Source organism: Brachycentrus maculatus, unplaced genomic scaffold (genome assembly GCF_059751285.1).
Source record: "Brachycentrus maculatus isolate JH-2025_06_01 unplaced genomic scaffold, ASM5975128v1 h1tg000119l, whole genome shotgun sequence".
NCBI classification, from domain to species: domain Eukaryota; kingdom Metazoa; phylum Arthropoda; class Insecta; order Trichoptera; family Brachycentridae; genus Brachycentrus; species Brachycentrus maculatus.
The window spans coordinates 1,749,907-1,763,147 of NW_028280872.1; the positions used below are offsets into that span (position 1 = coordinate 1,749,907).

General features: G+C 36.5%; 1 protein-coding gene across 1 annotated transcript in view; it reads left to right on the forward strand.

Annotated features, from left to right (window-relative positions):
- Positions 1-11,641, forward strand: part of 14-3-3epsilon (tyrosine 3-monooxygenase/tryptophan 5-monooxygenase activation protein epsilon) — a 38,572-nt gene extending 26,931 nt beyond the window's left edge. The window contains exons 2-6 of the mRNA XM_088259652.1: positions 6,430-6,584; positions 8,800-8,955; positions 9,378-9,536; positions 10,055-10,235; positions 10,323-11,641. Coding sequence (XP_088115778.1) covers positions 6,430-6,584; positions 8,800-8,955; positions 9,378-9,536; positions 10,055-10,235; positions 10,323-10,375 — 704 coding nt within the window. The 3' untranslated portion in view covers positions 10,376-11,641. The remainder of the gene's footprint in view (positions 1-6,429; positions 6,585-8,799; positions 8,956-9,377; positions 9,537-10,054; positions 10,236-10,322) is intronic.
- The last annotated feature ends 1,600 nt before the right edge of the window (positions 11,642-13,241 follow it).

Sequence of the window (13,241 nt, forward strand, 5' to 3'; positions counted from 1 at the left end):
CGAATCGGCTAGCTAGACGCAAGCTACAGCCAAACTCGGGTCAATTCTCGTTCTTTTCATTGCCGGATCGCGTTTCGAGCGCAGTACCTACCCATTAGCAGCGTTGCACTTATTACTGCCCGTCCGCACGAAACTGTTGAAATTCCGTTTTGGGCCATTTTTTTTTAAACAGTCGAACCACATGCCGTTGGAGTCGTAACTGTTTATTCACATGTGAATAATGATTTGCTTAGCCACGCTTGTGCACACAAGATAAAACACGGTGAAATACATTTACGCCCGTAATACGGCCGAACATTATCATTTATCTCTCGTATTTGGCAACGCAATATACATATTTCGCTGAAGAATCGTATTACGCACGCAATCACGATGTAACGGTATGATAAGGAATGGTTACGCTTCATGGACTTATAGAGAAGGAATAAAGTACAATTCAATCCTTTCTTAATATATCCAACTTGTCCCTATTGGCCGCCCGTACATCTTCCGCCTTTCGTAATTTCGCTCGGGAAGCAATTTATGTATTTCCCTCCGACTGCCCCCGCGTCTTGCAGTCAGGAACAATTCAAGAGGTAATGTGTGTGTGTACTGATGGAGTATAGAGTATGTATGTACTCCACACCCAGCGACAGGGAGTCTAGCGAGGCACGGCGACCCGACCCAGCTCACTCCATACTGACTCCGTAACTCTGTTTGCTTCCTGAAATGCATACCTAATTGGAGTGACGTAATATAAATAGGAAATATGTTTAAAAGTTAGCATGATCAGGTACGTCAACTACTTGAAAGCGGCCGGGTCGGGAGTCGAAATAATCGGCGCTTACGTGTGAGGAGTCATACTGAAGAAGAGTCATTGTTTCCACAAGGGTCACAACCCTCAGTAATGAGAAATAAGACGTGCATAAATGTAAAAGAGGCGAAGGAGTTAGTTAATATATAATGTTTTTCCAAGAGGGTGTGTGTATGAGCATTGGTAAAATTAATCAGAGTTTCTAGGTTATACCTTACTCTACCACAACTTGATTACTATTTTTAATAACGAACCGCTTAGGCTTACGAAAGTAACATAAAATTGAAATATTTGTGTATATAATAAAATAAAAATTAAACCATATTCCCTAAATAAAACTTTTTATTAGTGCATATCTGATTTTTTTTTTAAATTTATCAAAATAAATGATAAACTTATGGCAAAAATTATCGAGACACGTTCAAGATGTACGAAATAACGAATTGTGCATCCACCGAGGACCATTTGTATGGTTTTTTTCACGTTTATCTTTTTGAGTTTTCGAGGTGACTTTCTTGGTATCTAGCGTTACATACGAGTAGACGCGCGCGCTGAACGGTTACTATAAAATGCTCAAATAATGGCGTCCTATTCCCGGATACGCTGACCGCTGCACCGCGGTACCGCGGACTGCGACACATTCCTGCCTCCAGATCTCGAGAGGTGCCAAATCTAAACGCGGCATTCGTTTCAATAGTGTGTCAATTTATTTATCCTGTATAATGGATTTTTCTCATGATGTATTATTATTGGCTAATAAATTAATATGAAAAATCACAAGACTATCGGTACAATTCTTATTGAAATCTGTAGAGGAGTAAGGGATAAATGAATCATTAAACTTAAGATATTTTAATAAAACGAAAAACGGACACCGCTATACGTCATAAAATTTTACGTCATCGGGCGTGTTATGGGGCGTATCCCTTTATGCATCTGCTTTATAGAGCTGTAATAGTAGTAGTGTGGATTCGTTTTTGTGGCGTCATTCGTTGCCAACTTACGAAAGCAACGTTTGTTACGAAGGTGAATTTTGCAAAAGAAAATGATGAATGAAAAATTTTTTTAAAAATTTTATTGGAAGGAAGAACAACAGTTACAATATATGATACATACAGAATACAAAAAATAAAATCATGAGTACCAATTATAGTTCTTCACAACTATACATAAGAAAGGTCTATATAAAGGAAGAGACATGAGACAAGGATGGGATAAAGAGAAAGGGAGATGGCAGTGATAGGAAGGAAAGAAAAGGAAAGGACAGGGAATAGAATTACTTTTTTAGGTTTATAAGATTTCGAACAATTTAGCTTTAAATTTTAAAAGATTGGAGTAGAACATATCAAGGTCGGTACAACATTCATTAAATTTTCCACAACTTCGATAAATAAAGGAATTTTTTGTATAGTTCTTTGTTGGTGCTGGATTATAAAAGGTATGACTATGCCTATTGATTCTAATTGGACAGTGAAAAGGTATCTGCGCAAGAAGATAAGGGCTCTCAGTCATATTATTTATAACTTTATACAAAAAACATAAATCTGATATATTCCTACGTTTACTAAGTGAAGATAATTTATGGAAGGCTAAAGATTCTTCATAAGAGTTGAAACTTAAATGAAGCTTACCATCCATCATTTTTAGAAATTTATTTTGAATACGATCAAGTTGAGCTATATATATAGCGTACTGAGGGTTCCAAACGACTGAGGCGAATTCGAGGTGACTACGAACATAAGCGTTATATAAAGTTACAAGAGATGATGTATTTTTAAATGGTTTAGTGGTTCGAAAAATAAAACCTAAGTTTCTGTAGGCCTTATTAACGCAGGCTTCAATATGTGAAGAAAACAAAAGTTTCTCGTCCATTATGACACCAAGGTCTCTTAATTCAGTTTTCCTGGTCAGCCGACTATTGTTAATTTCATAATCAAATATAATTATAATATAATTTTATTTTTATTTATTTTTTTTTTCAAAATGTTGATTATATCGGCTGTTAAAAACACAAAATGAGTCTAATACAATCCTTTATAGGTTGAGCATGTTAAATTAGATATTCCTCCAGTCTGAAAATGATCCATTCCTATTATTTCACGGTTCGCTCGTTCCATCTGACCTTCGTGACAGAATAACACATTACCGGTTGCAACTTATCTTAGTCTGCATTAGGTTCTGATTGTTTGAAATAATCCATTTATTGGCAACCTAAATTACTACTCGATTGTTCATTTCGGCGTTTCCATTTTTCTACGTCACATTACCATGAAGGTTTTGCGAGACTCGCTGTCGACTGAATGTATTTATCACGACTTAGTGCGCATTGTAGCTAAGTCTTGTTAAGAGGATATTCGCAAACACGGAATTCATTCCACCGGAGAGGTCACATGTCTGTTCACGTCAAATATTTTTTTGTTTTTTGGAATATACAATATAGAAAGAATATTATTTTTCTTTCAACTCCTGACCAACTACTAGATATTGAAAATAACTCTTTTCTTCTCAAATCCATATAATTATTTAAAAGAAAAACTTATCATTTCAATGCTAAAACGGTGTTTTAGAAAGAAATAAAAACAATTACGTAAAATGTTACCTGGATTTAGAGAAAATCATACTACATTATAATACTGGGCCTTAACGATTTGTGACAAATATCAGTAAACCACATAACACTATTTCCATTAAAAAAGCTACGAGCCTACTTCCTTTTATTAGCTCTAATCTCATTGGCCGATATTATTTCTGTTGGCGTTTGAATCGCAGATTGCTTAGATAAATAAAATGTCGAAATACGGCTCGCTTCCGCTACTTCATTTTAGGGTAATCGCTTCACACACGAGCTGGCTTTAATATGCCAGCGGTGGAAACTACAATTTTATATCTTTCAGCAGTGACAATATTGTCGATTAGTTTCTTGTATTCTCCTCTCGAGTGAATTATAATTATTTCTTTTGCTAATGGGGCGAAGGTGTATCTGGCATCAATCAGCGGTCGGTAGTAGGCAGCCACGCGCTTCGTGTGAACACCTCGAAGGCCACACGCGCAGCCCGTCCACTTGTCTCTTCTCTCCGCCGAGTGTCCCCTGTCCCCTCGGTCGCGATCATCTCGTTTCTCGTTTCTCGTTCACATGTCATTGATGTATGACTGTTGTGGCCAAATATACGTATCGGAATCTTTATTTTTAGCCGGCCCGAATCCGACGCGCGGCTATTTCTGTAGACGGACTTTATTTTTATCTGCGTCGCCCGGTGGCAATGAAGATACGATTAAAATTATCTCCATACCCACCGATGTGTTTGTTTAACACGTTTGTGACGCCGGAACTTTACTTATCTTTTATTTCCAAAAGCGCTGAAATGCTAACGATAATATATGCGAACTTTGATTCGATCAGACATATTAAGGCATTACTATTGCTGTTTGTTGAATGAACTTCTTCATCTTAAAACCCTTATCCGCACCCGATGGTGCATAGGGATAGGGCACTGCATCGTATAAACAGTGTCATTTGAAGGAAACGTGATCAGCCCTCCGCTTCAGGTACCAGTCCAGGGTAATATTTAATAAATATTATAGCGAAAAATATCACTTTTACTCATTTGACCCCCCCCCCCCTCTGGGAATCGAACGCAGAATCTCCAGTACGGTAGCCGAGCTTGCTGACCATAAAACTACGGAGGCGGGTTCGTTGAATGAACAGGATTTTATCTTGAGATAAAATCTTTTAATTTTACGAAATACACGCAACTTGGTTATAGCTAAAAACTAAAATAACTTTTGAAGTCCGTTTCGGATCGTAAATTATCGAATTCTCCAACGGAGTCGTATGAATTTGAGTCATCGGTTTTTACGTTTCGCTGAAAAAATCCGCCATAAAAATTTGGTCGTTTGCCGGCGCCACGGGGGTGCACGTGCAATTTTTGGCGCAGAGTTAATACTTTTTTAAACGCGGCAGAAACAAATGTGACCCCATTATCGCCGCGAATGGATTGTGCCAAACGCTCGGCCGTGATTTACGTACTGCCGGTACACACTACATACACACGTATCGCGCGTGCAAAATTTTTACTCGAATATAAAATTTATTACCCGCCTCGAGTCCGCGGCGTTCGGCGCTCCATACTAAAAGGTCTTATCGCCGAGCGGCTATTATATTTTCATTATTGTTGTCCAGTATTTGTCATAAAATGTTATGCGTAATCAACTTACATACATATTAATCAGTTGCAGACTGCCTTAAGTTATTCCATGCCTAATTAAATTCAGAAATATGATTTATTCATTTGTAAATGTCGATATGCTTATTTAAAATTTCAAAGGATGTATTTTTTTTAAATATATATTTTTAGCTTTAAGTATAATTGTACGTGTTTTTCTAGATGCCTAGCCGCGGATATTAAAATTTATTTCAAGAAATGAATTAATTAATTAGATTTTTTTTAAAGTCTATTTAAATTTATTCTATTCTAAACAAGCCTGATTTCCAAAAGCTGTTTTTTTCGTATCATATAGTATCTTCAATATTTGATCTATTTTTAGGAATACAGAAATAATAAAGTGCTAAATGCAGATAGAGGATAGATTAATTTATTTGTTCTGTCCCGAGTCACGACTCGACAAACAAACGACGGAGGTCGCGCTCTAATCGTGTTTATCAATCTTCAATTATGAACTTTTTAATCAATTCTTACGTATACACTCGTAGTCATAATAGCAACTTCATTTACATTTTTGCGTGTAAGTATTTGGTACAGCAATTTTATTTACGATTATTACCCGCCGTGACAATTCAAACAGTCGCTAGAGCACGTTTGGGCGCGACCTTACCGAGGAAAGCATACTGTATTGGCCACATAGTCAAAGTGGAGAAATGTCCACTTATGACTATGGCCTAGCGGAAGACACTAGGTAATTTTCTCCTGTCTTGTTGCCGTCCGCTCCTTATCGAGGCATCGCGGCGGGTATTCGTCCTTATCAGGGGGACACGGCGACCACTCCCGCCATAGTTAGTAGTATTCCCTTATCTCGCTTCGCCCTTTCGCCGCGCCACTATACGTGGGCCGTATTTATTCTAAGAGACGTGAAATTATGGCTGCGTCGCGTGGTACGAACAATTTTTGACTGAAGCATTCTCGTTTTTGATTTTCATTATTCGTTTATATATAAAACACTTAATTATGTAAAAAAATATTTTAAATTCCATTTTCAATTTCATTCAATTTGTTTTTTTATTTTTTTTTTATTTTATTATTATTTAGTATTCACATGGAATTATTTCGCGAAGAGAACCGCCAAAAAAATAGGAATCATTTTTAATAATATTGTTTTTTAAACACATGCGCATGAGTTTTTATTATTTACACTATTTCTTAATTCAAAAAATAATATGTATACATTTATTTACAAATTTATACATGTGTATACATTTATTGTACATTGAATATGTAGTTTTATTATTTCCTATTAATAAAACTATGTACAGAAATATCTCAAAGTATATACCTAAATAAAATATATTTTTTAAGGTTTTTAAAGCCAACATTCTCAATTTTACAATAGAAAATTAACTTTATAAATTATCACGGCTATTTTTCATTTCATTTAGTAATTTTTGTCTTTCCTTTTTACAGAGATGGTTGAGGCGATGAAGAAGGTGGCGTCCATGGACGTGGAGCTGACGGTGGAGGAGAGGAACCTCCTGTCAGTGGCGTACAAGAACGTCATCGGCGCCCGCCGAGCTTCCTGGAGGATAATATCATCCATCGAGCAAAAGGAAGAAAACAAGGTAGTTCCCCATATCCACATACCACTCCCGAGGGAAGCGTGTATTTTTATACCGGAATAAATTTCCATAACTAGTTTAAATGGGAATTTCCATTACTAGTTAAAATGTCTGTCGGAGGTCCTAGGTTCGATTCCCAGGGAGGTTGAAAATAAATATTAGTGATTTTGCACTCTAATATTTATTCAATATAACCCTCGACTAGATGCTTCTTTATCAGATCTGGGAATGCGGTGGGATAGCTTTCAATGAAACCCTCGACTGGTACCTGAATCGGAGGGCTGATCACCTTTCCTTCATGTGTTAACGATCAAGATAACACTACTTTCATATGGTCCAGTGCCCTATGCACCATCGGGTGCGGATAAGGGTTTAAGTTGAAATATTTTTTACACTATTCTATGTGTATTTAGTACCCTCATTATTCCCTTTTATTCTGAATGCTGTCTGTTTAGAATTGTATGTCTATATCTATAGAAACAGTATCATTGTGTACATAGGACTCTATCCCTTTGTCCCGTAAATATCCGTAATATAATATGTACTGCATTAAATCATATTCATTTTCTAAGTTTGTGTTTAACATACATTCCGAACTGCCGAAAATTAAAAAATTGATGTTGAGAAGCTGAAATGTAATGGTTATATGGATAGAGAGCCACTAAATATATTGCCAAAATCCTTCTCTTTATTTTAAACGTGAAAACCTGCCTATAAAAAGTTCTTCACCAGAAAATTAACAATCAATAAAACTGTATTTGCCAAAAAATAATAGGTTCTTTTATCTAAAACCATATTAGTTAGACTTACATTAGTACTCAGCATTCATTTTAATCTAAGTGAAATACAGTAAAAAGCGACTAGAAGGTGTGCCGTGTCGGTGGCACTTACATTCTAATGCTTCTCCAGTACAGAATTGTTATTGTGGTCATTTCTGAAAACATTTTTATTACATTTGTATCAAAGCGTTTTTCATGGTTGCTGACCATTGGTGGTGCTTTTAAGCATTAAAAAAAAAACACTGGACAATCAAAATTATAATCATTTTCTAATATTCAGATCTTTCAGTAGCTGTTAGTAAATATAAGTAGTTTTTAATTGTGGGATAAATTGAGTTTTCATCTCATTAATCGCATAACAATTATTGAGTTGAATCGATGGGAAATAAAGAGGCCCCCTTTCCATTAAAGAAAATGTTACCCTTATATACAATCCGAAAAGATTGCAAGAATTCCAAGAATTGCCATGTTTAAATACAAACCAATTCTGCAGAGGGTGCCTAATACATATGGCCATGGCTGTATATATATTGATTTTAAATATAACACCTTAATTTCCTCACAAGAAACATTACTCTCAATTTTATGTTATTAATATCCCTTCTTTTTTTTTTAATCTTATCTTTTATGATTTTTCATTCCCATATTGTAAATCTCAGATGGCAATCCAAAATTAAAATTCCAAGTTTTACGTTTGCCCTGATGGCATCAGATCCACATTTATCGTCCATCACTTGTCCAATACTGTTTACATTACTCTCGGCATAAATATGTACAATGGATAAAAGCCATTTATTATTTTGTATTTATCAGACTGTAACTGAGTTCAAGGGAATTAGCGAAATCTATAAATATTTATTACACACTTGTGCATCTGTAAAAAACATATTTTTACCAATTATCTTAAATTTCACGGCAATTCATGCTTTGTGTATTGAAACTCCTATAAAAAATTACCCTATTTTCTTTTTTACCTATTTTTGTTGTTCATCTGAGGATAACGGGATTACTTTAAGATTGCAGCTAATATTCAAAGTATTCAGTATTATAGGTTAGGAAAAAAACTGGTGTTCTCAATATCTTAACTTAACGTTAGGGGATTTTATCCATTTCTGTTTATATACTTTGTTCATTGACACTGTTAAATACAGAGTCCATTTTACATAAAATATTGGATTATTTATCTACAAATCACCATAGATACTGCTGCGAACTCACACATGAATCGACGTGAGATTTATGATATATTGCGTGAGTTCCAAAAATTTGACGAGTGTGGTTGCCAATCATGGGTAGAATAATGAATGTTATAAAGTGATCAGTTAACCAGCCTACGATGCCAGCATAGCTTATAAGACCTGTATATACCCAGACTTGCATATTCTTCTACATCTATGTTGAGATTTCAAAATTTAAGAATATTTATCTTTTTGTTGCAGGGCGCCGAAGACAAACTATCAATGATCCGAGCTTACCGTAGTCAAGTGGAGAAAGAACTTAGAGACATATGCTCCGATATCCTAAATGTATTGGACAACCACCTCATTGCATGCGCAACTAGTGGCGAATCTAAAGTTTTTTATTTCAAAATGAAGGTGAGTTTTCAAACATTTTCTTTTTATTTCTTAGTCATTTTTATCATCGTCCTATCAAGTGTCTATTTGAATATTCCATATTTGTAGTTATGGAGGGTCTTATGTAATTTGAATATTATTCTTGGATTCAATTATTATCCATAATTTAGTAAAAATTCAACTCTAATGTCTGAAAAATTATGCCACTTTGGCAAATTTTGTGTAAAAATATAAAAAAATCAGAAATAAAAAATATATATATATTGGAGCAAAAATCAATCACTCATGGGGACCAGGATTACATAATATTTTTCCAATTATAGCCCAATACTTACTATAATTTTTTAAATTAACAAGCTATTTCTAAAGCGGAAAGAATTCCATTACTGAATGGGGTAAACATGTATGGATGAGGGCTGTAGTAATGGTGAGTGCACTTGCAGGGAGACTACCACCGCTACCTCGCAGAGTTCGCAACAGGCAACGACAGGAAGGAAGCAGCGGAGAACTCCCTCGTCGCGTACAAAGCTGCCAGCGAGACCGCCATGACAGAGCTCCCCCCCACCCACCCCATCCGGCTTGGACTTGCCCTCAACTTCTCCGTAAGTAACAATCACCGCCAAGTCTGAACATTTATAAAACCAAAAAAGATAGATGATTCATATAAGAGACAATAAAAGAAAATTAGTTGCTAGGTTATGAGCCCTGTATATACCCAGACTTGTATATTCTTCTTCATCAATGCTCATTCTTCATGTATCCTCAAAATAATTGACTTGCTTCTTTTTCGTACTATATATCGTGGGTTAATTAATGTTAATAACCTAAAAAAACTAAACCATTAAAAAACATTAATTCTAAAATCCCTGTTATTTAAAGCTTTTCGCATGAATAAAATACCCGCTATTAAACTAAGAGTTGAATTTACTTGTAAAACCACATAAATAAGACATTTCAAACTACTTGTAGTGTATTTTGCCAGTTTATAGAACGTTGAAAACTTTATGAAATGGATCATTAAGTCAATTTAAAGTGTTAGTCACGGCAAAGAATAGGTTGAATAGTCTGGTAGGTGTTGGTTATTGGCAGGAAAGTAAGGAGCCGTTTAATCTGATTGCAGGTATTCTACTATGAGATCTTAAACAGCCCCGACCGAGCGTGTCGGCTAGCGAAGGCCGCCTTCGACGACGCCATCGCGGAACTGGACACACTCTCAGAAGAAAGCTACAAGGACTCCACCCTTATCATGCAGCTGCTCAGGGACAACCTCACGCTGTGGACCTCGGACATGCAGGGCGACGGTGAGTGTTGCGGGGTTGATGATCCATGAATCCGCAGTAGTGCGTGTACGTGTGCGAATGTGACTAACCCCCTTGTTCTTGTTGCAGGCGAGACGGAGCAGAAAGAGACGCAAGATGCAGAGGACCAGGACGTGTCGTAATGCAGCGGGCGTAACTTTATACAGAAACACTTAGCGTAAGGCCCCGCCCTCAGTGCCAGTGTAAAGATATTACATCATGGACTTTACCTCTCGGAGGCTAATTATAACAGACAAATTTCATAAACAGGCGAACCATACTTATATATACATAACAAATATATATAATGATGATTATATATGTAACGTTGGTATGTTTCTGTATTGTCAGTGTTGAAATTTATCCCTCGACTCACTCACATAAAGGACACACTATTGTTTGGACCGGTTTTGATTTGTGAAAGTAATTTGTTTGGGGATAAACCAACGCTAGCGACGTGCGTGATAGTTCAGAAGGGGAGCTGTATTTAGTAAATTATTGTTAAACCTAATGTCATACAAAACTGCTTACGACAATTTTCTACAAATGTTTTCAGTATGTAAATTAACAGCTTGTTTTTCTTTATTTCCAAAGACAGATCTTGATAGGCTTTTTAAGCGGAGAAGCAAAACATTGTATCAATTTTTTCAGTATTATGATAGAGTAAACATTTTAATTGTAATGTTTAAATGTTAGGATTGTCTTTATTTGTACATGGTTTGTAGGAGAACACTTTTGGGTTAGGTTGTACGTTGCCGCATCGTGCATCGCGCATCACCGTCGCCCCGCCACCCGCCGCCCGCCACGGCTCCTACTTTCCGGGGATCGCGGGACCCACTTCGGCTGTCGAGTGTCCATCGGGTGTTAAGCTTCCTTTGTGTAGGTGTATCTAGCATATCAGCTCATATTTTAATTGATTCCAATCATTCCCTGTAGAAATATGTGGACTTGTGTATACTGAAATTTATTAAATACATGTGTGAATTGATAGTGTTAAAAAAAGTTCATAATAAATACAAACTTTTTTTTACATATTGGAAAAGTTGTTTTTTATGAGTAGCGGTGCCCCCTTCTGATCTATCCTTCGGGGGTGCGGGCCCGGGAGAGACTTGACATTCCCTCACTTGTATTCCCTCTCCCCACAACTGTATTACTCTTAGCTTTATCTCATGGTGTCGCTTGCCATCTCTGTGTGTGTACGTCTGTCTGTGTGCGTGTTAGCGGGCGGCCCCTCTATGTACCGAGTACCGTGTATCTTCCAGACCAACTCGACAGTCTCCGCCCGATGGACATCTCTTACCATTCGTTTATACGTGCTATAAATGGTAGAAAATACAGTTATTTTCCTTTACCTCTGTTCTGATTCCGAAATTCATTCGCACTTAAATTAATAAATAAAATACAAAACATATCGCTGTTTCATTTCCTTTCTGATGTGGCTGTGGATGAGCCTGAATGTGTCTGAAGTGAATAGGAAAAGTGGCACGCACACTCCTTGTCCCGCAGCAAAGCTGATGCCACGCACAACACTAATTGTATGTTGCAGCTAGTACAAATGCAGCCCTAAGCTGCTAATATAGTAACTGTTTCATCCTTTCACATTTCTTAGAATACAAGCGTGCTTCATGGCAGACTAGCCGTAATGGAGGCTTGGTTGTGGCTAATTTCAAAGGAATATTTCTTATGTAATCTGGTTACTATGGCATTCTTCATACCTACACAGGCCTCCAATATAGAAGTTGTCAAATTTTACCCTTCGAAATATACAGTAAAATATAATACTACTTTTGGCAGGTGAAAATATCAAAAGGGAATACCTATTTCGAAATAAACTGACCTGAATATTAAATATGGCTAGTACATACATGTATGTTATGACTATGAACAGGATTGTATCAAAATGTTGAATATTTTGTACACCTCTTCTTTCTGTACATATATCTTCTCTTAGTATATACGTGATGATCTCTTTTGAAGATTGTTTGTTATATGTACATATTTGCTTCTAAAAGCCTTGTCAGCTATGACTACTGACTCATGCGCCCAATGGTGCATATGGCACTGCATGGATTTAGGGCACTGTTTAGCTTTCCATTATTAATCTTGTGAAGAGAGTGCAATTTTGCACTAGGTTATACTGAAATAAATCTGTTTATTGGATTTTGGTTTTAGCATGAAGAAAAAATTAAGTATTTATTTTTATGTCAAGTAGGTTCATTTTCTGTAAAACGACCTAATTAATGGTTAGTTTAAAATATGGCCTAAAAAGTGGTTGGTGCTCACGGACAGCCGGGCACTTGCTCGCAAGGGAGGGAAGAATGATATTTATTATAATGCAAACATGTATTTTTCAACCCTATTCAGGAAATGATGGGGGCTGTTGAAACTGACTCCTTTGGGGTACTGAGGAAACACTCTAGGGAGGGGTTCTAATAAATGCAAGAAGGGACCTAAGAAAACAAATGCGTAATGAGGAGACTAAAAAATAATATTCATGGACAATTGCAACATGAATGATAAAATGTTTATGATGGCATAGTTAGAGGTAGTGGATAGTGATGCGTACGTACATTCAGATAAGCTATGTATGCAGGAGTACTAAAATTATGCTACATCCAGATAACGGTTTTGCATGATTATGGTACAATATGGAATAGCATGAAATAATGTCTGCTATGCACTGTGGGGATTTTTTTTTGTTTCATTCAAACCCATAACTGCACCCTATGGTGCATAGGGCACTGCATCATATAAACGCAGTGTTATCTTGATCATTAACACACGAAGGAAAGGTAATCAGCCCTCCGCTCCAGGTACCAGTCCAGGGTTATATTGAATAAATACTACAGTGTAAAAATCACTAATATTTATTTGAAAATTGATTTACCTTACAAACACGCTTTTAAATAGGATTTAGGGTTGTGCAGGTCATATGAAAAGACACCAAGAACAGTTGTTAATCAACCATTACTACCTTTGAAGAGGCATTAGGCCAGTAAAAGTTTGGGA